Source organism: Dromaius novaehollandiae, chromosome W, assembly GCF_036370855.1.
Source record: "Dromaius novaehollandiae isolate bDroNov1 chromosome W, bDroNov1.hap1, whole genome shotgun sequence".
NCBI classification, from domain to species: Eukaryota; Metazoa; Chordata; class Aves; order Casuariiformes; family Dromaiidae; genus Dromaius; species Dromaius novaehollandiae.
In genome coordinates, this window is record NC_088130.1 from 54,062,966 (window position 1) to 54,090,003 (window position 27,038).

The following is a 27,038-nucleotide window of genomic DNA, read 5'->3' on the forward strand; positions in this document are numbered from 1 at the left end:
GTCTGCTTTTTGAAAGTCTGTAAAAACCATTATACCAGTCTCTGCTTCCAATTCATGTGTCACAACATACACAGAAAACTGTTGCTAACTGACCTCCCCACACTATCACAATGTTAACTGGGACTCACTTTGCTATTTGTTGCATCTGTCAATACACGTTTAGGGTGGAAACCCTGGAGACCAAGAAGAGTCATTTCAATAACAAGCACAAATACAGAGCTCTGCAAAATGAGACGTTAGATCCTGAATGAGATCTGGAAGTGCTGTTGCAGCTAAATGGAAATACTAAATAAATAATTGGTTTTCTTATCTTGACATTTAAAAAAATTAATTAGATATAATTAATAATACCCTTATCTCTTTATACACACACGCACCTACACACACATGCAGCCCAAGCTTTCCATGCTAGGAAAACTCTTCTTGTAATTGCAAAGGAGCAAGGCACATGCTTTTGATGGTTTGTACAAGACTATGTACAGATATGGTTTTAGACAAAGGTATGGTATAATTCACTCCTATGTACAGAGCCTTCTGTGAATGTGTATATTAATTTCAGCTTAAGCACTTTTACAAGTTAAGAGCAATCATTTTGTCTTATTTTTCCCTTACCATACTCATCCCCTACTTGTATGTGCATTCACTCCTTGCAATTACATGAAGAGAGCAAAGTTGTAATTTCACTTCCATTTGCCCATAAATGAGCACAGACTGTGATTCTTTACAGTGCCATCCTGTTTGATTAGGACATAAACTTTTTTTTCGAAGGGATAGATTCAAGCATTTTTGCAGATAAACACCACTTGGTGAGGCATTTTTCAAAGGACATAAGGTATTTAAAAAAAGGTTTTAGCAAAAAAGGGGTATCACGAGAGCAGTTTCATAAGATGAAACATTTCGATCAGTCACAGACTTCTTTTTCTGGACAAGGAAAATAGATTAGATTTCATTTATCTGGCTGGACTTTGGTAGAGTTGGTATATTTTCAATGCTTTCAGTAGTAACTTGGACAACAAAACAAATTAAATTTGGTGGTGTGACACTGGGAAGTCTTGTTAAGATAAAGCAGTAGTAGTATATGGGAAACAATTGATAAGATTGATGAGTGGAGATGTAGGAGGAAATTTAATAGTATAAAGAGCAAGATATACCCACATGGACTAATAACAAGAATATATATTATAGGGCAACTATAAATCATTCAGAAAGAAGGATTTCAGTGTACACCCTCATCACAGAATTAATAAGAAATGCTAATGTGATGCTGCCATGAAAAATATAAATGCAAGTCTCCAGTACTCTGTGTTAGATATTTCCTGTAGAGGAGGATAAACTGTGGTTCATTGTACAAAGCACTTTTAAGACATAATGTGAAAGAAAATGTACAAGTCTCATTAGAAAAAAAATTTTTTTGGAAGGGGAGTTGGCGCAGACAAGAATCTTTGGACAGTTCTGTAATGGAGAGCCACAAGTTTTACCAGGCAGACTGATAAAACCTGACTTGTTTAACCAAGCAAAAGAAAGACTGAAAGAGGATGTAAGTGTTCTCTGTTAACATAGCTAAGCAGGAAGCTAAAGAGCAGTAACCCACAGATATGTAAGGAGACAAGATGCCTGCTTACACTGAGAGAGCAATGATACAGAAGCAACCAAGTAAAAACTGATCCTTTAAAAATTTAGACTGGAATTTAAGTTTTTAAACCATACAGTAAGGGAGATTTTTGAAATGCACTTTCAACAAAAATTTAAGCCAATGTTAAGGCTTATCAGTTTTTGAACAGGGTATATGATGTAGCTGCTTGACATATGAAGTAGCTTAACTCAGCTTCACTTCCCCACTTCACTTTATCATGATTTAAAGCATCCAACAGAAAAAAATAATTTAAAAACAATCGTTTTGCATTTTTTTAGTTGTTTTGTTGATTTTCACTTCTTGGTACTGTTTAACACTTCTTTGCTAACCACAAAGCATCTGAAGATTTTTGTATGTGTAGTTATATGGCTTAATGCACAGTTATTCAAATTCTTAGTTTTTCCTCTTCAGTTTTGCTAGAAAATGGTGGATGATAAGTTAGTTATTTACAAGCTAATCGTTTACACATGGCTTTTGTCAAGCCACATTTGGAAAGAAATTAGCATGCAACTAAGAAAATTCAAAAACAACAATTTAACATTGTTTTGTTAGTTAAATTACATTAAATATGTTGGATACATAGAGAGTAATTTGTCAAAACATGCTTTGCATTTAGTCTGAACTAATTTATTAAGCAAAAGAAGTATATGTGGTTAGTGAACTGCACTGATTGTTTCTGGTTGCCATGCCCTTTAGGTTTTTAAAAGTAGTAGATCTCATCTTATGACATCGTATTTTTAACAAATGATGTCTTCCTTTTACAAATGTTACTTTCTTTCAAAATCCCAGATGCTTCTTAGCTTTGAATGAATGAGTTGCTGACATGAATAAGTTGAATAAATCACAATGAAGAAGTCATTTTCTCAGTTCACACTGATGCAAGGCATCTCATCAATATCCTTCACTATTTCAGTAGTTTGACATCACTAGCATTCATTAGCATGCATTAGCAAATGTACTGTTTCTTTAAATTGGCATGATTTTAGTGTCAGCCTTAGCATATGTTGTCATACAGCTGAACTTTCTCATTAAATATTTGTGAAATGAAAAATAAAGCAGATATTTAAATTAGATTTGTTTTAATTAAAAAATAATCAGTGTTAAAGTGCTACAGATTTGGTATGTTTCCACCTATAAAACATAGAGAAGTGGTGGATGCTCTTAATAATGGGCAGTGCTGTGACATTATTTAAGCAAATTCCGTGATTGAAAGCCAATATTCTATTCAGATTTTTGTATAACCCCCTGAAATCAAAAGACTATATGTTTATATATATAAAAGATCCACAGTATATGGCATGGATGTCCAAGTAGCTTGAATATATTTGAATAGCAAATTCACATAGCAAATATTCACATAGCAAATTCTTTATAAAGCTGTATCTGAGAGGCAGCTGCTCCCATCTTTAGTTCACAGCATTTCAAACTTGCACAGAGACAAGATACTGGCAATAAGGTGAGCTGGAGCTGGGAGTCCCTGTCTTATATTAGTGAAAAACAGCATCTGCTTGTTGTTACTGATGGCGTGCTCAGCCCCTAATCTAGCAGAGCAAAATAGGGTGACTATAAAGCACCCTTCAAAAGTTATTTAGCGTCTGATACATGCAGTGAGTCCTTCAAGGCCAAACCTTCAATAAATGGACACTGACAAAACTATTATAGATGTAGGGGTGAAAGGCTGAAAGAAATTCAACAGGGAACTTCAGTGGGAGTGGAGCTAGCACAGCAATGAACTGTGCAAATTCATGCCAGTCCTAAGAGTCACTGTGCATTTCTCACTTACCAACTCTACTGAAAAAAAATATATGGCTGCAATGAACACACCAAAGTTGTATGATGAGCTGTAAATGTCTTTGTGTACTGTAATATCTACTATTAATTCTGCAATATCCACTAAGCTCTGGTCTTTATTATTTATGATGTTTTAAGGGACCTGTGCCTTTTTTCAGGCAGTAGATTGTTTCCAGTGTTGACAAGACTTCCGGGCTGTAAAGAGAATATATTTTATGTGGAGAAGTAACAGAGCAAACTTGAGACTTAACTATAGCAGACATACATCTACGAAAACTGCTGTCACCACTGTATTTGCCACCTCTGAATATGGCTCACAGGAAGAAAAAGCTGTAAACTCCAGCCATTTCATACACCCATTTTCAGTCACTACGTTTCATAATTACATTTCACAATTCCTTTTCAGCAAAGCCAGCCAAATGTTTCATTATGATCTCTTTTTTATTAATGAAGTGTCCATGCACAGATCAATTTTTTGATGATACATTTGTGATGTATCTGCAGTAAGTCTGTGAACGAGCTACACGAACACATTTCAGCCCTGTGCTGAAGCAGCAATGTAGTCCCTCAATTTCAGTTTTATCACTATTTATTCTCTATTCATGTCACTTCATGTTTCTGCTTAGTGATGAGATTACTGAAAAATCATGCTTTGGGATAGCTGATGAAGAAAATTTCTGTAGCATGGAGAATGATACAAACCTGTATTAATGAGCCTAATATTAATTAATTAGCTTATTATGAATAGATATTAGTATCTTTAGGGATATAGGGATGTAAGCATATTTGCTATCTGTATTACCAATAACAAAACATCTTTTTCATGGTTGTTTGCTAAAAGTTGAATAAACACAGCTGAGCTGAGAAGATAATCATAATTAGTGAAAACCTTCAAATACTTTTTAAAATGCACCCTCCTCTAGTTCTAGCCGTTATTTCTTTTATTTGGCCTGCCTCCAGATGGGAAATAGCTTAGACCAGATCTATCCATTAGACAACATTGTCATCTGTCTTGTGGGTAGAAATATGAGAAGGGAAGATGGATGGTGCCTCTCGCCTGTGCTGAAATATATCAAATTTTAAGAGAGGCAGATTCGCCCTGTGCCCTTCACTACATGAGGTATTTAGAAGAGGTCATTATAATTTTGTCTGCATGGGTGATGCTGTAACTTTTCTTTTTCTCTGTCATTCTGAGCATCAGAAATATTCATTACTAACTAGTGTGCTTTATAAGTGTTCAAAATAATTTGAAAGCATAAAAAATTTGACAGCTCTGTAATGGTTTGGCTTCTGATATGAAATATACCAGGGATTTCACAGCCAGTTGCATATACTTCTGATTTTAGGAATATTTTTCTAAATTATATGTGAAATATTTATAAAAGTCTTCATGAACTGTATTTCAGTAGCTAACATTGACATGGTTAGATCTATATTTTAACATCACAAATACAGTAATGTACATATATATGGTGATATATTTATATACAAATATACATGTGAAAGAACTCTATGTTTTCCCACACATACTTCAATGTTATGAACAAGACAAATGTAGGTATTTGAAGGTTCAAACTTAGATAAAGATTTGACTTCTAATGGTTCAATTTTGCTGCTGAACCTAGAAGTCATTTGTTTTGGGGGTTGCTTTTAAGTAAAAGGACATGTAAAACTGTTCATGGCAAGTCTTTACAAGCACATACCAGTTTATAAACACCACCTGAAGACACAGTAACACAGGAATGAAAACGCAAAGATCATCGGTCACCCAAACCAGTGGCCCTCATAAAGATAGGGTGCAATAACGCGGGAGAATGACGAAGCACAGAGAAGCAGAAAGCCTCAGACAGATTGGGTGCGATTTATTCTGGAGAAGAGATGATGTATTTCTTCTCCACGGTGTCCCAGAGCTGTTCAAAGTAGCTTCAAACTAGCTAGCCTGAGCAGCAGTAGCAGTGAAGCCACCGGGCTGAAGCTGCCTGCTGAGCGCACTCCAGGGCGTCCCACAGGAACCGGCGGATGCAGGAAGCCCCCGAAGCCCCCAGCAACTATCCAGCAGCAATTGCCACCGAGGTACTGTTTCTCAAGACAGTGTGGCTTTGAGATAAATCCTTTGCCTTTTACTTATCCTGTGTATCTAATTGGAATATTAGTGCTTAGTTGAGCGTGTAAATTGCAAGAGTATCAATTTTATAGCTTACTTAAGAATAATCTCTAGCAAAATGATCTGCAATTATCTGCGTTGTGGCAGCACCTAGAAATCTCTGATGCGAAACACTGTGCAAATACAGAAGAGGAGACAGTTCCTGTGAACAATGTGATGGCCATAAACATCATATTTGTTTAGGGCTTTTTTGATCAGATACAGTTTTGTTAAGTAGTGAAAGTGTGAAGCAGGCCAAGTGGAAAGAGTAACTGAGGAAGAGCAGTCCCTCTTCTTAGGAAAGAAAATCAGAAAAAACGCAGAGAAAGGAAAGGCATGGAGTTGAGTGAGATGCAATAGACAGAGGGTCTGCAAAAGGAAATTAAGGAAATTCTGGCCTTATTTGCACAGGCAGCCTCTAATGGTGTTATATTCAAATCAAATGATTTCAATAAATCAATGCAATCTCCTGGCCTGCTTAGGAATTCATCACACACCCAATGCTGCTTTCTCGGATTCTTGGCTGTTCTAAGATGACAAATCATGTTTCTTTTTTTAAAATTCTTTGCACTGCCTCAAAAACTTTACAGCATTGTTTTAGTTGTTCTGGTAAGTCATATTATTGAAGTTTCTCTATTCATAAGCGCTAGTGGATTCCAAGGATTTCAGAAGAGCTGTTTTCAGTTTAAACTGCAGTATTTTTCCTTCCTCTCTAGCATCTGAATTCCTACCTCCAGTACCTACACATGCAATTCTACATGTTGTTTCCGCACATCATACATAGGTACCACTTTGAATTTTATTGTCACAGATGTCCAAAAACTGTATTTCACTCAGCTGCTAGTTTGAAAGAAATGAATGCCAAGTTACTTTAAATGTAAGTCAGTATTCACTATTTTAGCCACATGCACCTAGAACTAATTGTAGATTTGCTCTTTTTGTCAGTTTACAATATAACGCAGTTTTATCCTGTAGTTCCAGGCAAAGCAACACAGTGAGGATGAAGGAGAATCTTGATGGGTAAAGATGGCAGAATTGGGCCCACTTTATCCTGAAATGGCAAACACAGTAACTTTTGATATTAAAGTTTAGCAAAGCATGTACTGACTGCCTAGTTAAATCTGGTAATTTATCAAAAGTTCTGTGAATTAATTTAAAAAAGAGATACTTTGGGAAGGAGACTGTGAAAATGCTATGTCCCTTGGATTTTGCGGGTTGTGTTCTTCCTTCCCCCTCCACCTCCTTTTTGGGGTGTGATATTTGCCTGTGGCTTCTTTGTCTCTATACTACGCTTTCTAAAGAGTTACCTACATTTAGTAGTACCTTCATATATGAGTGAAGGTATGTATATCACTTTTGTGAGGAGCAATGATTTTCAAATCTGGCTTTAGGTAAAATCATTATTTTCATCTTGAAACAAATTTCTTCATGCTTAGGATTTTGTACTTCTTACTGGCTAAGCTTGCTTGTTACACTTGGTTTATACAGCTGAATTTTTCACAATAAATCCTATAGCTTGTGTATATATATAGGCTATACACTCCTGATGTACCCCAAGCAGCTATATTTTCTTTCTACCACCCTCAATTATTTTGTCTGCAGTAGAAAAAAGGTCAAAAATTAACAAAAAATAATAGTGTATTTGACTAAGATATTATACCATTTCTGATAAATAAAGTTATACTAAAACTTTACATTGCAGTTCAAAGCTGCTAGGAAGCTTCTGTTACAATTCAGCCTTTATTATGTTTTTCTCTGAACTTGCACCGCAATGGGGCAGATGAGGAAAAGACTCTGCTGTTATTTGAAACACATCAAAGGCTTAAGAAACTAAACATGAAGGACAGATGCTTTTGTTAACCTGTGCTGTATCTCATTTCACCATCTTTAACAGCATATACAGCTTCATGGTTTAAGAGAATTATTATTTTTCTGTTTATTGATAGGAAAATTTGATACACTAGGAAAAGCTTGTTTCTGGAGGGAAATTTCATTTTTTACAATAACTCTAACCTGAAAGTACAACTTTGAAGACAAGGAGCAAATAAATAAATAGACAATAAATTGGTAATACACAGCAGATTTTTAGAATACTTAACTATATGAAAAGGCCAAAAAGGCATCAGTCATGGTTTAGACACATCAAGATATGGAGAATCTTCAGTTTTCTTTGATAGCTGGTTCCAAAGGCTGATCAACATTTTTCATTAAAATGTTGTTCTTTATTCCTGATGAATTTTCCTAGCTTCGGGTCCCACAAACTGATCTCTGCTCAGTCTCCATGTATTTTACATTGGGCAGTCATTGCTTTTAAAAAAAAAATGAGCAGAAGCCCTAACACAGAAATAATCCTGTAAGTGAGGAAGGTTTGCCAGTATGACTGTAACAGCAAATTCTTCCTAACATAGGCCCAACCCTGGATCCGAGAGGTAAAGATTGATTTGGAAGTGGAAGGGGAAAGGAAGTTTGGAATCTCCCTGTTCCTGCAAGTGGATAGCCCCAGCTCCTTAAAGTTTAAGGAGTTTAAAACTCCTATATGTAGCAATATCTGACTTTCAGTATTTTTTCTCGAAATAAAACAATAATGATGGTGATGACGCCCTAAGAAATTGGCTAATGAATATGAAATAAATTAGTTAATGCATGCTGCCCTCTACAGCATAGACTCTAGGGTATGCATAGTTAAAGACAATTCTTGTTAAGTTCAAGTGATAGAGGGACCTGTTATAGCAGGAAGATCTGGGTCCTATCCCCACTTCTGCTGTGTAACCACAAATTTGTTACAGTACTTTACACATACTGCTTTTCATTCGTAGACCTCATTGAAAATACTCATCTAAATATTCCCAGCTTTCCCCCTCTTTCAGAATATGACATACCCCACTGGGATTTCCCTATCTTGTTTTAACTTAAAATGAGCATGGACTAAGACTGTCACTTTTGGTTTATTCCGTTATAGTAAAAGTAGTGGCCTTTAATCATTACCAGCAATATTAGTGCCACAACAGTGTTTACATCTCAAATATGCTTCTAATTTTCCCAGTCAAAGGCAAATTGTTGGTGATATCTTAATGTTTTTTTTTTAGGTAGCTAATGCCAAAATGCAAGGTTATGATCTTGATCTGAATATTTCCCAGATGTGTGGTAAGGTGAAAGGTGGAACAGCTAACAGAACTTGACTTCCTATGTGTGTTAGTCTAAGTTAAGTGAATTCTAAGTCAGGCATAATTAGAGAATGAGACCCCCAGAAGCCTTCACCTTCACAACTGTTTGAGATGAAAGCTTAGTGCTTGCGTGGATGTAACCTAATCCACATGTCGGAAGAGAAATCAGAATCAGCTGTCACTGTCTTCTTGCATATGTTTTACAGTGCCCCATTAGCCACCTTCTTGTCAAAAGTCCATGATCTTCTCCAAGCTTAATGCTTCTAATTCATTTACAGTGGAATCAGGACCAGATTCTGAATCTGATGCCAGTTCTATCCTGTGACTTCCATTGGTTTCAGTTTGCACATGGCAGATTCAGTTTTGGAAGAGATTGTTGATGAAGATGGATTCTAAGGATCCTCAGTCGTGGAATTCACTTCACTCTTTTCCGGAATAGCCGCATGAAAGATGACATAGATACCAAAAAGAAGAAACTGAGCAACTTATGGAACTTTGAAGTTGTCCCTGTTGAGCAGGGAGTTTGGACCAGATGACCTCCAAAGCCGTTTTCTAGCCTAAATTTTTGTATGGTCTCATGAATCAAAAAGGGATCTGGAAATCCTTTATATGTTCCACAACGCTTGAATTATTATGGTGGAAATCAGAGATTGATATTCAAATCAGTTAAGATCAATTAGAAAAGTTTGCTCCTAATAAACATTGTGGCCTATCTGGATAAAACACTGAAGTGGAACTCAGAGTGACTACTGCAAAATTATCAGTTCCTGAAAGCAATGAGATTCATTGTAAAAATGATCCTACCACCTGTTACCTGACCATCCCAGAATGAGGGTCACACTCCTTCAGAGTATTCTAATATATTACAATATGTATATAAACTTAATCTACACTAATATATTCATATATGTGTAGTAAGTATATAAAGGGAAATGGCATTCAGGGGTATGTCTGTTAACAGTAAATAGGTAATAGTCTTTTTTTAAAAGTACACTCATTACCGGAAAACATTTTATGAGGGCTGAGTAGGAAGACAGTATAGAGTCATCCTGTAACAAATCCACCAGGGATTTGCTTTAACCCAGTTGTTAGTTTTTAGCCAGATTTCTTAAGGAAGCAAGGTTGATGCATTCATGCTAGTTGTCTTCTCCTTTTACATCTGCTGGAAATTTTCATTCAGGTTTGATAACGAATGACTTGGAGATGTCATGTAAACTAAGCTCTGGCAGTTATGAGATAATAGGCAAGCAAGCAGAAGAGAGACAAATTATCGGTTCCCATGCTAGGAAAAATGCTAGATTTAATCCACCACCGGCCACAGATCTGTAAGAATTCTTTCTGTTAATTTTCAGAGCTATGTATATTTGGTTAGAAGCAGCACAACAATAAGGAATTGCTGAAGTATCAACTGATGTTTACAGTGTATTATGGGACAGTACTGATTACTGGCTCTACAAATGTCATAGGTCAACTAAGCAAAAGAGATGAGGCTTCATCAAATAAAGCATACTGCTCATTAAATTTTTCTACTCCTGACCATTGGATTTGAGACATTTTCAAAGAAATAACACTGAACCAGCAGAGAATTGTGCCAACCTGGTCTATTATAGCCTGGCCTGACATCTCCTGTAGAAATCGACTTTAAGGAGGAAGGACAGATTTTAGATGAACCTAGGTCAGTCTTTGGAATCTTACAATGTGCTTGACTGTGTTTGGGAACTGCCTCAATTTGGGAATGTGGTCATGAATCTCTCTTTTATATGTCCCACAACACTGGAATTGTTATGATGGAAATCAGAGATTGATATTCAGAAGTTAAGATCATATAGAAAGTTCCAAGTGCTTGTTGAGGGCAGTGTGCATTGGGTCTTGTAAGCTGACATTTGCAGTAGTGGCACTGACAGCTTTGAGATCCTTGGGTCGAACTGGGTCGAATTCTTGTATCACAACTATCCTATTTTGATACTAGAGAACTGTCAAACCAGGTTTTCTTCCTCTCTGTCTTACTAAAGACTCTACAGAGTACAAGCTGTTGTTCAGTATGTACATGAAACATAAGGAACATGAAAATTACTGATAACTTGAAAATAGTTTCTGTAATATATTGGTGTTGCTCTGTTGTCATAAAGAAGGAAATATTGGCAATACAGTTTCTATGCTGATACAGAGTTTTCCTCTCCTTTTTTCAATCAGAGGCTAGATTTGTTACCTTCTGCTTACTTCAGGGGCTCTCATTTTTTCATAGACACTTGACAATGTGACTGGCGGGACTGAGTGGGATCGGGCAGGCCGATTGCTTTATAGTGCCAGGAAAGTGAATTATAATTGTGCAGATGCATGACAATAGATTTAACAGTGTCTTGTAACTGTTGATTATTGTGTTATTTTATACACAGCAAGGAGCTCCCAGAGCATGGTTTTGGCACACACAGATTTCAAAACAGCAAAATTAATAAAGTAAATAAATAGACTTACAGTTTAAAGGCAGCCACTGTGATTCTTAGTCATATGTTTCAACTTACTCTTTTTGTATCAAACTCTTTTCTTGGTGGCTACCAGGAGGATAGAGGAGGGAGATTATAATGTTGGTTTGAGGGAAGAAGAGGTAGGCCACAAAAATGATGACTAGAAAGAAGGTAATTCACCAGAGGTGGGCAGAGGGACAAGGACATTGAGAATCATATTTTCAGAAATAGTTCCAAGTTCGTTGTGTAGAACACTTGCTATCCCTGAGCCTGCTTTGTGAAAGGAGCCCTACACATTTGTAAGTCTTTTATGAAGTACAGATGGGAGTCCAGCTTTCAGAGATGCTGAAAGTCCATACATTTTTCTCGAAGTGTTGGACTTCCTATGCAAGTATCGTATGGAATAGTGCTGTATAGTACAGCAAGTCCAAGATTTTCAGAAGCATTTGATTAACTTCTAGTATGTGGAACCACAGCTTTATAGGGCTGAAAGAAGTCTCAAGAAATCAAGTGGTCCATCCCCTTGTCACCATCCTTGTTAAAATCTTTTCCTAATACCCTCTCTTACTCTTTTGTGCTGTTAAGCCCATTATTTCTATTCTTTCTTGCATGGACAAGGAGTATGGAATATTTCTCTGCTCTTAGCAATTACTTTTCAAGTATTTGAAAGTTACTGATATGCCTTCTCTTCCCGATTATCTCTTTTTAAGATAAACAATACTAATTTATTTAATTTTCCTCTAAACCATGTTTTCTAGACCTATCGCCATGCTAGCTGCTTTTCTTTAGACACATCTTGAAACACAGTACTCAAAACTGAGCATAGAGTCTAGTTGAGGCCTTCCAAGTGCAGGATGAAATGGAAGGATTTTCTTATGTGTCTCACCGCCTATATTCATGTTTAGACCTGTTAGGATGATGTTTGCTTTTCATACTGTTGACTGAAGCCCAGATTGTGGTCCATCAAGCCCATAGAGCGTATTCTACAGAACGGATATCTCGTTCTCCTCCATCCTGTATTTGCATTTCCTCAATACCTCATTCCATTTTGGCAGTGAATCGTTAAGAATGATTCTCCAAATATAGTTTTCTAGCCAGTTTCCATCCCACTTAAAATACAGTTTTGTATGAACTTAGTATATTTATGAAAACGTAATGGGATACAGTGTCAGAAGCCTACTTACAGGTACATCATATGACCTGTTACACTGTCATAAAAGGAAATTAGATTGGACAGAATTTGCTCTTAACAAATCCATGTTGGCTTTTTCTCTGCTTTCTCCCACTTCCCTACGTGAGAGGATGTATGACTAAGAATTAAAGGGCAGCCCCACTGCTTCTGGCTAAAAGTCTGTCTACTCTGGTTTCCTGTCTCTGATAGTAGCAATAACAGAAGCCTACAGAGGAGAACAATATCCCACCTGCAATCTAACAAGCAGAAGGTGAAAAAAAATCTTCTTTCACTCTATACATCTTGCCCAATAATTTCACTTGAGAGAAAATGTATAGTTGTTCCTCCTTCATTTTATCAAGGCTGCCCACAATTTTACAGATTTTCCCTTCCCCAAGTCATTTCTGTTCCACCCTGAAAAGCCCTCGATTTTAGTCATTCCTCAAAAAATAGCTACTCCTTATTTTTGATAATGCACATTGCCCTTTCCTGAAGCTTTTCCAGTTCTACTCTGTCCCTTTTGATATGAGAGACTAGGGCAGCACATGTTGTTCAAAGTGCAAGCACAGAGGGATTTAAATATTGTTTCCTTTCCTGTACATTTGTAACTTTTGTTTTGCTTTTTTAACCACTGCTTAGTAGTGACCTGACGTTTTCATAGGACTATTTATTATAAGAGTGAGAAGGGATAGCTAGGCCATAGGCCAGTCCGTGTTTATAAAGTTAACATTACTCTTCCCTGTATGTGTCGCTTCACATTCATCTACATTGAATTTCATCTGGTATTTTATTGCCCTGTCAGCTGGTATCCTGAGATTCTTCTGCACTTCTTCCCAGTTCCCTTTCAGATTTACTACCCTGAATAGTTTAGTATAATCAGCAGGCTTTGTCATGTCAGTATTTATCCATTTATGTGGATCATTAATGGATATGTTGAACACAGACAACTCCAGAACTATATCGATTACTTTCCTGAGAAAACTGATTACTTTTGTTCCCTATTTTTAAACTGTTATTTATTTATTTATTGCTATCTGTACATCAGCTACACAGCATGGGTACCATAAAGCTGATATAGTTACAGAGTTGATTCACGCACAAGCAGTAAGTCACTGTGCATAGAAAATTTTTAATTTGTTGTATGTGCACAGACTGCATGTGCAGCACATGCCCTGTAGCTCTGAAACGTCTCAGGAGCATCTGTCTCAACATGCAAAATCCCAGACAGAAACTCTGTTCTTCATCTGCTCATCTCCATAGTTGTCTAAGGCTAAGTCTACACTGTCAAATGACTTAGCTCCCCAAATGGCTTTTGGATTCAGCACTGCTGGTCATTCACACTGCACATTTACTAGTTCACTCTTAGCTTCTTTTGACATGAACTATTTCCTTCTGAGATGAAACCTCCGCGAAATTCTGGAGATAGTTCACTCCAGACACCACTCCTGGGAGTCACTGCAGACAAGGGCAAGCCAGGATTGGTTCCTTTTGTCTCACACACCTTCATGCCAGGCCCTACAAGAGGATGTCCCCATGCCCTTGGCATGAGACTGTACAGACAGCACACTGGTGGGCTGCCACACAGTCTTTGCAATGTGTCAGACACTTAGAACTGAAAAATGACAAAATAAGTCTTATGGCTATGGGGTAAAGTCTGTAGAGATAATAATCAGAAGAAACTTGAATCAAGAGCTAGGTATGGATGCACCAGCCCATCCTACAAGATGTGAATATGATTGTTAGCCAGTTTTCACCAACCAGCCTTGGGGCCAGATGCCTTGTGCAGTGTTGGACAGTAGCCTAAGTGAAGGTATCACTAATTCTGACATAAAAGTAGATAGAAAAGAGAGAAGGTTCAGTACATGCCAGCCCTCTACCTATTTCCAAAAAAGGATTCTGCTGGGATCACAACAGAGATTACACTCGCTTTAAGTTGAAGTGGCTGACTAGGTTTGGTTGGTTGATTAGTATTTCTAATCTGATTGGACTTCAGTGGGCAGAAGCCCCATTTTAAATATGGAAAGTTGAGTAGAAAAGGTGGAAAGAATGTATGAAACCTTCTTTATCATATTGTCCTTTAACTGTGTCCCAAGCGTAGTTTTGTGAGTATTGTGCAAAAGGATTGTATACTTCAAGCAAGAGGAGAAAAAAGAAAAGACTTCAGGAACCCAGACTAGGGAATCAGAGTTTGTACAAAAGGACAACACATGAGGCACAAGCATGTGCAATTAGATCACATAATCCTGTGTGCAAAACATGCTTGTTAGCTGCTATCTGAGGGTGTCAGCAGGCAAGATGGGAAACAATAAAGAAGGAGACTTGAGGATAATGAAAGCAGAAGGGTGTGAAGTGATTGTGCTCTGCAGATCAGCCTTTTAAGTTTCTGTGCAAGATTGACGATTTTGTCATCCTGCTTTTTGATGAGGTGTTGAATGAATGTTTAGGAAGACAGCACTTATCACTGCTCATCAGAGTTTGAAAAAAAGACTGTTTGTACTAGAAGACTAAAGATACCGGGTCCAGCCAGGTTAGGAGACAGTCAAGTATTAAAGATGAAAACACTGTGAAAGACATACATCAGGTGCTCACACTATAGCAGGCAATAGTTTACATCTGTGTGCAAGAGTACAGACCTTGTTACTTGCTTTAGTGTTTCTGCCTACCTTTGATGATGAAGAAAGCATACAGGATATGTACGACAATGTACAAATCTAGAATTAAAAAATGAGACGCTGATCACATGGCAGTATAACAAGAGTAATACATGCAGTTATTGAATGATTTCTTTTTGACGGGTTATAACATAGGATGAATTAAGTGCATAGAATTATTTGTGGCAGAGAAAAAAAGCAATGGAGGGGGAAAGAGATGAACTGATAATCAGAGGTCATCTAGTTCTTTTCAGTTACTAAACTGTTGGCCTTAACATCTTCTTATGTAGTAACAACTCACAAAGAATTTCTTACTCCACTCACTTTGTCTCTTTATTTACTCCAAGATTATCCAATAACAAGTGCCAATATTAATTGTCCCTTTCAATAAATATTTTGTTTGAAAAAGTTTAGACAGTAGTTTGTTTGCAAGGCACCAAGCAGGGTTAATAACTACTCACAATCTATGACTGGTCATCTTAAATCATACACAACATTGTCCCAAACAATGTAAATAAAGGAGTATCACAATTGAAAACATCTGCCTTTTATTTGATCACTTCCAGGTTAGTCAAGAAAATGGGCATTTGGAGGGTGGGGGAGAAAGCTACAAAGGAAAAACAACAGAAATCCTGTTTGCGGTCATTTTCGTAATATTGATTATCCTCACTGTAAAGCTGCCCTAATCTATGCTTCAGAAATATTCCTTCTGTGCCCACAATCATTATGAAGTTTCCTTAAAAAAAATGTTATAACTGAGCAATAGTAGGAATAATTGTGGCGTTGTAGAAGAAAAATGCTGAAAGTGCTGATGAGGTAACTGTCACCGACGATAATTATGTGAAGAAGAGTGATCATTATAGCTGTCCAGTGGTAGTTAGTCTTGCATTATAAACATGTGGATCCCATATTTTAAAATACCATGGATTCCTTTTTCCCGTGTGAGGCAAAGACAGACAAAAGCCATTAGAACCAACATTAATTGATGTGGTGGACAGTGTATTTGGCAAGTTTCTGATTGCATGGAAAATGATATCACACCCTTTTCCGAGAAAAACAGTAGTAGCAGGGTAGTGCCAGGAACTGTACTGAGTCTAGGTATCCTATGTATAAGACTAGGTAATATCTGGAAACATATTCTGCCTTTTTATAGCTATGATTTCATGATTCCTTTCTCATGCATTACTTGTCAGTAATTACTTGTCAGAGGACCTAGCTGGCAGAGGCAGTGCACTGCACATTCCCAGCTTTGTGGTGCAGCCAGTCTCCCTCTGACTCCCACCTTCTACACTATGACAAGCATCTGGGACTAGCAAATGAGCAACTGTATTTTTGCAGTCCTGTTGTTTTACAGAATAGGGACTCAAGCGGAGATTCATCAGAAGAATAAATGAGGCCCAAAATTAAAAAGAACTTCTAAATGAAACTTGTCTCATTTTGACATGCAGTTGAGCAGCCCTAGCCAGGAGAACAGCTACAGTACGTGTCAGATATTTGCAGGAGGAGGAAACAGACCTGTCATTTGGATAAAGACTGTTGAGAGACAAGCAGCAGAGGCTATCTGCAGCACGCTGAGTTTCATGAGTCATATAACTTCCATACCTATCCCATAAGGATGCTTTTTTTCACCTGTTTGTACATACTCTGACTACTGTAGAACCAAAGCTCCCTTCAGTCTGCTCATACCTATTAGTGCCTCTTTGGCAATTTACTCCATTTAATTCTAATTTGGGCCTTTTGCAAATGTATATACCGCATCTGCTAGGAACTTCTGACAATGCTACAGTCCTCCAGACCGCCCCATCGCGGCAGTGAAGGCCTGTCTTTCGTGTGATTGCAGATGATGGACAGGTATTTCTCCTGGCAGTCCCCATGCCTTTTGACTGTTTATTCTGCAGTGCTACTGCCTATATGTTATCCTTTCATTGTGTGTTAGGATGGGCAATAAATGGCACAGCCTTAACTCCAGCCAGTTATTTTCAATTTGCTCTGTTATTCATATTGAAACATACAAATAATAAAATGCAGGGGGTGAGCATAATGATCATGAATGTGAAAGACAACTCAGGATTCCACCCAGGTTACAAACAGGTAGCTCCATATACCCCTGGGAAAATTTACTGAGCTCTACTGATCTCTTATGAGCTCTACACTCTCCTGTGTATTTCTGTGGAGACCTAGAAATTTAAGATTTGGCAGAAACTGTGAACGCATGGTCTTGTCTACTAAATGGAAATATACATGAACTGCCAAGTTTCGATTAGGATTTGGACTGGGATCCAAGTTTCCCTATAAACACATGAAGTAATCTTTCTGCTCTATTCAGTACCCATCAGGCCTCAGTTAGAGTGCCGGTCCAGTCTTGGGCACCTCACTTCAAAAAAATTAGCCAGTTGGAAATAGTCCATAAAGAGAGCAATAGAAGGACTAGAAAACATACACTACCAGGAATGACTGCAAAAACTTGGATTGTTTAGTCCTTAGGGTTTTAGGTTGATTTGTTTTCTATTGAGAGTTATTTCCAAGCCAGATCATTCCACTGATTTTGTTTATAGTGCTGCTCCACAAACAGTTATATTTGAAGGGTTGGTGAACTTCAGCACAGAGACAGCACAGAATAAGTATCTGGGGGAAGGGAGGGAAAGCTGAAACTCCTTAAGCCATCTTTGTCACCAGAGCTAACAAATCAGGTAACTACAACCCTGTATTTAATTATATATACCAGGTATGGGGTGGTTGTTTGGTTTCCCCTTTTTCTCTTGGCAGGTGAATGGCTACCATGCCTTGGTTCAATATAAATTGTCAGTTGTAGCTCCTCTACCCCAATAACAATTCACATAATGAATTCTGACACTCTCACTGTGTCTATTCCACAAGATACCTCATCCTGCAATGTTGGGATCCGGCATGCCAAGATTTTCAGATCCTTACATTTTCCATCAACATTCATGTAGCTAACTGTACCCCTTCATATCTCGGCTCAAAGCATGGAGCTCAAGAAATCTGAGCTCTGATTAATAGAACTAGGTACAGTTGGCTCTACCTGTGGCCATCCCATCTCCAGTGCATGAATTAAATCCATGTGAAGGAAACAAATGTGTTTATTCTCTCTTTCAAGGGAGTCCCAGCACTTAGGCTAAATCTGAAAAAATGCTTACATGTGAGTGATGCAAATGATGGTCAAGTCTGTCTTTGAAGACAGTTTTGAACTCATCTTAACTGACAGCATAGATGTGTCCTCAGAGTCACTCCCTGCATTTTCTTTGCTTAAGATTATCCCACCTAACTTTAGGTATTTAAATGAAGTATTCGTGGTGTTCAAAACTGTTGTATGGAGATGTCTATCTCTCTCCACTGACTAGAGGAAAATGTAGGCTATCTGTGCTCCTGAGTTAATTGCTTCAGTTACACGTTAGGATATATACTAGCCTAAATTGTTTCCTACCATTTTTGTACTTAAACCTAAACTCCTCCTTTGCTAACCAGCTACTCTGGCTATTGCATCACTAATAAGGTTATCTCTTCTCATGTACAGTACTGCTGCCACCTTTCCATGTACTTTGTCTCCCAAGGAGTGTTGGTTGAGTGGTCCTTGCTCTGCTCTGAAGCTGAAGTCATAAAAGCAACAGATAAAGAGAGGAGAAGCGGCTTATTTCCCTTTGTTCCCTCTGTGGGTTTGAGAAAGAGATCTAATAATTTAGTCTTTTATATGGTCTCTAGGCCCCATGTAAATTCCTTGTTTTGATATTGATAATGCAGGAAGGCTCAGAGGTCCTGTTGCAGGACCACAGCCTTCCAGAAGTTTGGATACGTATCTCAGGCTTATCCAAATGCATCAGATATGGAAATTGGACTGGGAAGCTCATGGGACAGTCACATTTTGGACATAGTTGATCTAAATATGACACATCAGCAGCTTTGTTTTTGCTAGTTCAGTACTGTCACTTCTGATGTAGAGCAGAAAGGGTGGAGGTCTGGGCAAATACTAAATAATAATGAAAATAAAAAGCACTGAACAGATTTCAACTTTACATGAAGCTTTAATTAGAAGTCAAAGCTCAGATTGTGGTTCAGGATGGTTCTTATTTGGGATTTCTGTCCATAATTATGGCATCGTGGGTTTTACTGGATATGTCTGGATGTAGGGAAATAATTTTGTTGTGATATTTGTGTCTTAAGTTGCCTTACAAAGACTACCTCAAAATCAGTAAGATTATAAATCAGTGAAACTGCTTTGATTTATTAAAAATGCTTCCAAAAGGCAAGTCTTTCTCACCTCAGTTTCAGTTTCCTAGGCTTGTTCTGTCTTCTACACCACCACCTTCCTCTGTCTCGTCAGCAGTTTTTAGGCAAAAAAAATATAAAAATGGGAATAGCAGTATTCCTTCTAGTTTGGCAATGTTTTCAATTTGCTTTGTGCAGGTGTAAATGATGAAGCAGAGAGGCAACAGACTCAGTGGCCCCATATTCCGTAGTACTTCTCTCTTCTCTTTCATGGCAATATCCATCCAACTTTTTCACTTCTTCAGACCACCCTCTTTTTAAGCCATCTACTAAGAGCAGCTTTTTGAACTATCAGATCCTTAATGTTATGTGTTATCACCAATTGTATTTGACCCAAGCCACTGCCAGTCAAAGGAACCCCTCCAAAGCTCACTAGAGGGTAAAAAAATCAAAGTTCTGAAAACTTAGCTTGGAGGAATGTTACCCAAGTTCTCCCTCTCCAATTATCCAAGAGTAGCAGCTGCCTTTGCAGGCCCAGCAGTTTCTTGTCACCATTTGGGAAAAGCTTCAGAAGCTCTCAGTCATCATCACATTCCATCCAACTGAACTCACTCTTCATCTGCGATATTTCTGGAGGCAGAAGAAAAGGCAAGGGAGGGAGGGACTGCCTGTGGACTGCCACGTCTATGGGCTCATCTCTGAAAGCAGAAGGCTCAGAATGGGGGAGGAAGATGGAAAGTGGTCCCGTTCCTCTACATTAAGTCTAGGGCCTCTGGCATTTAAAGTGCATTCTAGTAACTCATTATACAAATGACAGCTACAGAAGAATGGGTCACTGTCTCAGAGTGCAAAGAAGTTGAATTTGATCCCAGCATCAAGTGGTTCTTATCGCAGGGCATGTTTGGATCCATTGCAGTAGTGTCTTGATAAAATATCTGATACTCTGTCAAGCTGTCTGTTTTCTAAAAAATTGCTTGACATAATTTCACACAATTCCAGGGTTTTCTGTAAATTTTTTTTTGCTTCATATTACCATCATACGTATAACAACCTAAAACATTTGGAAATAGCGTACAGAATTATGTAAGAGCAATTTTTTACTTTTATTTTTTATAGTCCCTCTGTGCAGAGCAAGACAGCCAGTCAGTTTTCTGTTGCCTTGTCATTTATATAATGATCACTTTTATAAACTATAAAAATACAGTTTATTTAAGTTAAATATATTTGGGTTCTATGGGGAATATGTTTCTAGCCTTTGGGACCTGTAAAGAGAACACATGCATGGCTACAGCGCACATCTCAAGTTGATATTTAAAATGTTTCTAATTATAATGAGGTGGAAATGGTTTGGGTATTGAAAACCATGCTTATACAGTGAATGCAGTGAAAGGGGATTGGTTGTAATTGTTGAAGTTTACAGAGTTATGACTGGAAAAAATATGGGAAAAGTAATTTTTAAATATGTTTATAAGCACCTGCCTAGGAAATTAGCAAACAGATGAATTCATCAAAGATAAAGAATAGCACACCAACCTTATTTTCATCTGTGATGGATAAAAATCTTCATATATAGGAGAGAAGCAGCAGATATCATAGATTTTGGGAAGATTTTTTAAACCAGTTTCTCTAATGATATTCCCTTAACCAAGATAAGCAAGGAAAATCTAAGTGAAAATACTCCAGTATGGAAAGTCCTATGCAGGAATTATCAAGTTTTTGCTGCCAGTTGAACAGAGGCATCAAGTTTTGCCAGAGTCTCTTTGAGGTATCTTCTAATGAATAATTCTCTATTAACTTGGACAAAAGAATAGAAAGTATGGTTATAAAAGTTGCACACAATAGCAAACTTGGAATAGTTGCAAGGATTTTGAGGACTGAATAAGAGCTCAAAGTCACCTTGACAAATTAGAGAAATGATTAAAAAATTAAATAAGAGGCCACTCAGCTAGAGCATGTGCAGAGTATGAAATTTAATTAGGAGTAAACAACTTCACAAATAGGGGATGAGGAATGTTTGCTTATGTTTCTTTCAAGCATCCCAGGGTGATGGATCACAAATCAAACATGAATCAATATTATCCCATTATTGTGAAGAAATGAAATATTCATAGGTCTATGCATAAATGTATGAGTATGCATATATCCTCTGTAGGAAATATTAAATGTTCCTTCCTGTTTCAACACTGATAAGGCTTTGATAAGAGTATTATGGCCATGTTGTGGGGACAAAGAACAGGAGTGTTCAAAAGCCTAGAAAAACTGAAAGTTTTAAGGAAAGCTTTGAAAAACTGGGCTTGTTTAAAGAGAAAAATTTGGTAGGTACTTGTAATAATAGTCCTTTACCATGTAAAAGGTTTCCGCAGGGAAAAATAGTTTCTTTTTCACAACAGTTATGGTTAAAACAAGAGCTAATGGGCTCAAATGACAGCAAGGCCATTTAGCTTAAATGTTAGGAAAATCTTTCTATGGTAGATAGTGGAATGGGAGGGGGGGGGCTGTAGAATGTCAATTTTTGAAAGTCCCTAAGAACAACTATCTGTCAAGAATAGTTACCTTAACTGAGGCAGTGGAGTAGACTTGATCTCCTGGCATCCTTTCAGACGTATGGTCTGTGATTATGTATAAGCCTGTATCTTCAAGTCTATAGTACTTGAAGAATATGAAACTACTTTAATTTACAGAGTCTTATCCTCAGAGCCCATGGAAATTATCTATTATTCTTATTGCGGTAGTAAGTCCAATCATGGCCCATGGCTCTACTACATAAACCTTAGGTAGATACAGCATAATTTCTTCTGCCCTCGAAGAAGTCAGTTTCATTAGATGGTGAAAATACTATTTATAGTTTTGAGCTACAAAGTGTAGGCCTCAATTTCTTTTCTTTATATTTTCTTGGCGAATTTAATGACTCGAGTAAGAGAAACATATTTTCACCCTTACATGAAAGACACTTGATTTAAATCCAGTCTGGTTCAAAGTTCTAGAAAGACGTTATGGCTTCTGCTTGTAGATCCATGTCAAATGAGTTGCTGCCGTCATTCTAAACTCTGGAATTTGTGCCTGCATCCCTGACGCCTGTATAAAGATTCCCATTGCCTTCAATGCATTTCTGTCAGACTCATGAGCGAATCTCCTCCAGAGCAAAATCTATAAATAATGCTGAATAATTTGAAGTCTACACAAAAGCTAGTTCAGTGCTTGTAACAAGCATGTAACTCCAGTCAAGTCTCTGGGGTTTATAGATAGCAGCAGGGTAGATAAGTACCAAATTAGATCCTTTGCACCCAAGGGATAATAGATCAAGAGTATTACATTTATTTGAAATAAAAACATCAATTGAAATCCCCGTCTCCTCCAAAAGACTGCAGAGGTTAGAATTTGTATACTTATCTCTGAAAGTTATGTAACATTTTTCAACTACAATTCCAAATACAGGAAACAGTGAAAATATATCCATGATCATTGGGGATGAGATCAAACTGATAACCGTTCTGAAGAATTCAGCTACATTTGGCTACAGTAAAACAGCACAACTGGTTATAACCAGACTAATTCCTGTGGTATATAATGTAAATGCAATAACATTTCTTCTCATGACCTCCTCTCAGCTGGCCTGTTAAGGATATAATGGAGTGTGAGATTGTGACCAAAGTATATCAGAAAAGTCTGCTGTGTTTTCATGAATTAAACAAATACTTTTGTTGCATTGACTTAGGTATTGTATTGAATAGCAGTATATCAAGATCATTCAAGCACAAAACATTCAAAATGGGTTAATTCAGCAAAAGTTTCATGTTTAAGCACTGTTCTACTTCAGCTGCACTCAAACATTTCACAAGTGTATTATTCAATTGAATTAGCCTAATATAGTGTTATTGTTACAAGGATAGTATGACAAAATATAACTCCGTTTAATCAATTTCCACATAAAACAATTAATAATGCTCCATGTAATGCCAATATCAAATTTTTTTTTGGTTGGCAGTTGTTGTTAGAGATGGACCCAGCCTAGTTTTACTAGTGTCACAGTTGGGATTACGGAAATTAATTTTATGTAGAAGGAATTGACTGAATTCTTCTCATCATTTTTTAGCATGGAAAAGGGAAAAAACATGTCAGCCACACAAAAAGAAGGGGGTGTTGTGGTAATCACACCACATTCTCACCCTCCAGTAGCTTGTAATCCACTTAATTTAAGGCACTCCACTTAACTGTTCTTGATTTTGAGCACAAATACTTTAGGGCATGATTGAATGCTCCTGCAGAAAATCAAGGAAGACAAAAGGCATAGCACACATTTGGAAGAAAGTTACCATGGGTACCTTTCTTTTTTTTTTTTTAAGTTGTTGGCAATTTATTGCTGTTCCAGCTGATCTATTCCTTGTATTATTTCTTGGCCTGGTCTAGGGTGTTTTTCTCTAAAATTTCTCATCAGCTCTACATCTCCTGTAATTTCTCCAGTGGTAGCAACTGTGTGACCACTGGGTTAGATGGGCTATTGTTTCAACTACTACAGCTTTAACATTAGGAGAAAAGTTGGAGCCAGGCATCCTATCTGCATAAAATGGATAAATCATTTTAGGAGTTATTTGGTTGGAGCTATATTTATCCTAGATTAAAACATGGTGCCGAAACAACATCCAGTTACCCTGCTAATAACTGAAAAGAGATCGCTAAAGTCACCACGTAAGTGGTCATGACTTCCACTGCTCCCAAAGCAGTATGCACTTGGACTGAAAATACTGAGATGAAAAGCTCTGTCTCCCATTACTGGCCCCTTTAGCCATCCAGTATCCCAGAAAGAGTTTGTTTTAAAGAAAAAACTTAATCATATTTATTACAAACAGAGCAAAATGTTTCTGATATCTGAAAGACAAAGATAATGTGGCCGTTAGGGTTAGTCTTACTATATCCCAGAACGTCAACACACTTGCCAAAAATGAATTTATCAGCACAATGCAGCCAAGAGATTTAATTTATCTAAATATCCTACAAGGAATAAATAGTTTACCACTGGTTTTGAAGACTAGGGTAAATTAACATTCTATTGACATATGCTATAGATTTAATTTAATGCTGTGGTTCAGATGTCTCTTCTGATAAATTTTAGTAAAATCTATGTTAAGAAGAATGGAGCTGTTTCAGTATTTATGGGGTTTAAAATACAGGGTTAGCAAGGGAAACATGTTAATTGAAACAATGTTTGTGTATATTCTTGCAATGTTTTGCAGAAGAATGTTGCTAAAGTTTGTTGGTCAGTTTATTAGAAGTTTAGTATTTTTCAGGTTTATTGCTCTTTTTCTATGGTGAAAAAATCCTTTAATGACGTGATTAAATATCTCAATTTTTATTTTTTAGGCATATTGGAGATAACATCTGTGGAAATCGGTGTTGTGGCAGTTAAATCCATTAAAAGCAACTATTATTTAGCCATGAACAAAAAAGGAAAAGTCTATGGCTCTGTAAGTATCCTTTTTTTTTTTCTTTAAAATGGTTCGTAGTAGTCAGCACAGTTCCCTCTCTTACCTACTGAAAAGCTCCCTTATCTGTGTATTACTACTAATTAGAGCTGAAATGAGCTGTTCATCAAAATTTCATCCCCTGGTAAACCAGCAGCCCCCGCTCCCCACAAACTCCCCCCTGTTTGTCAGGCTCCCATCACACCAGAGCAGCTGCTGGTATTTACCACGATGACTGCTCCAGGCAAGTCTCCTGTCAAGTAGTGGCCGATGGGGAAGGACCTACAAAATGTAATCTCTAGGGCTATTTTTCCTTCTTTCTGCCGTACAGCTACCTTTATCAATAATTTTTTTTTTTTGGGGGGGGGTATGAGGAGTACCTCAAAACTTGGAAACTGTAGCTGATGGAGCAGATACACCAAATTCTCAAACTGAGGGTGCAGAGATTTCCAGAGTAGCCAGCTTTAAATGAACTGTGCTAATTAATATATAGAATTACAGGGAGTACAGGAAAATAGAGTTTCATATCAGCAGGCATGTGAACTTATGATTGAGCAGAATTTGGGGATCATTTGAAAGCTATCCATATATACTGTATGTGTATTTGTGTAAGTTTAGGTTTACTGATCTTTTTAGTAAAAAACATAGTAGCCATCCAAATATTTTTAATAGCAAGGAACATGGTCTATTAAATCAGGCTACTGAACTCCATTTTATACTCACAAATGCACATGGTGGCATGGACACAAGATTGGTCTGGTATTACATCTGGTTTGATCTATAGTTTTGCAAGTTTTGCCAGTTCCAGTAAGTTTGAACCCACATAAATCTTTACTTATTCAAGTCATCTACAAAGATTATGAGCCAATCTTCAGATTACTCAGTTTTCAGAACATATACAAGCCTTAATGGGAGCACTTCATGGATAGCTACTGACACTGGGTTTAATCTCAGGCAGTGCAGCTAAGCCTGCCTATGCTGAAAATAATGAAGCAATGCCAGTCTGAGACTACCAGACTCACCACAGAGACTGAATCAATTGACACTCAAGTGGGTTGAAGTCATTTGGTCCTTTTTTTTTAAGGAAGCATTTATACTGGGTGGGTTTAGTTCACATAAACTATATAAACTTTATTTTCCCTCATCTGTACTGTGGCTAGTCATTTATCATTCATAAGGTTACTTCTAACCTTTTAAACACGCGAGTCATATTAAGGAATTGCAATAAGGAAAGAAAGACTGGAACAGAGAAGTCTTTCTTAATTTCCTCCTAAATGTGGATTTTAATTTCTAAAATCACTCTGGACAGAAAAGGAGGATGATCAGTGCTCAGTCCTGCATCACTGAGAGGCATAAGGGTATATTTACTAGCTGTCAAAGCACTGTAAATTACCACTAAGCCCCGTTCATTGATTTTGCATATGCTCCTGGACATATGTGAAGGTACCATAGTAAATTCATGTGTCTCAGTTAGCAATGTTTACCTTAGTCATTTGTGACTATCTGTCCTAAAGCCTAAGACAAGTTTTTCTATCCACGTTGTTTGCCAATGCTGGCGTCATGGAAGTTCATCCCAACTCTATAGGCAGCTTTCATGTATGATAGGTGGAAACTGCCATCATAAGATTCAGTAATTCACAGTGTATTAGGAATAGTGTTGACAGGGGGATACGAATGTGGAAAGCCTTTTCTCTAATTCCAGGTGGGATAGTTTTTCATTATTCACATCATAATATCACAACATAATGACTTATCAAAACCTATTCCATAATACTTCAGAGATTTTGAGAATGCTTCTGTTATTATTTTTCCCACCCTCCCAAGACTTGCAGTTAGACTCATATTGCTACAGTGTGGCAGCTTGCAGATGGATATGGAAAGCAGAACCAATAAAAACTTTAAAAACACTCTTAAGCATGTGCACAATACACACTGGTGCTGGATTACACTGAAATTCGTTTGAAATGAGCAAAGCAGTCTCAGGCTAATGACCCCTGCCAATGAGACTTCTTAACCGCACCACAACATCATCTGCTCTCTTTGCAACATCTAAGAATAGAGAGAAAAGTTTGGATTCCAGTACAATTCTGCATCTGGGAAAACAAGTCAAGTGATACTGTTTCTATGTTTATCGAACACGTTGCCATTTGACTGACTTTGGTTAGGATGAGGGAGCAAAGGAAGACTCACTATTTGATTTCTTCAGCAAAGTAAAGTGTTAGCAGATAGGAGAAATTACTGTGCTTGAGAACCTGCCTTCTTAACACCTTGACATAGAAGGTGGCATATTAGAGCAAGTAAGTTAAATGACTTATATGTAGCTTTATGAATGCAGGG

At 37.5% G+C, this 27,038-nt stretch overlaps 1 protein-coding gene across 4 annotated transcripts in view; it reads left to right on the top strand.

Moving 5' to 3' along the window:
• Positions 1-27,038, top strand: part of LOC112984007 (fibroblast growth factor 10) — a 64,658-nt gene that overhangs the window by 33,206 nt on the left and 4,414 nt on the right. For all 4 annotated transcript variants that reach the window (XM_026101502.2, XM_026101500.2, XM_064499922.1 and 1 more), the window contains exon 4: positions 24,601-24,704. In XM_026101502.2, coding sequence (XP_025957287.1) covers positions 24,601-24,704 — 104 coding nt within the window. The remainder of the gene's footprint in view (positions 1-24,600; positions 24,705-27,038) is intronic.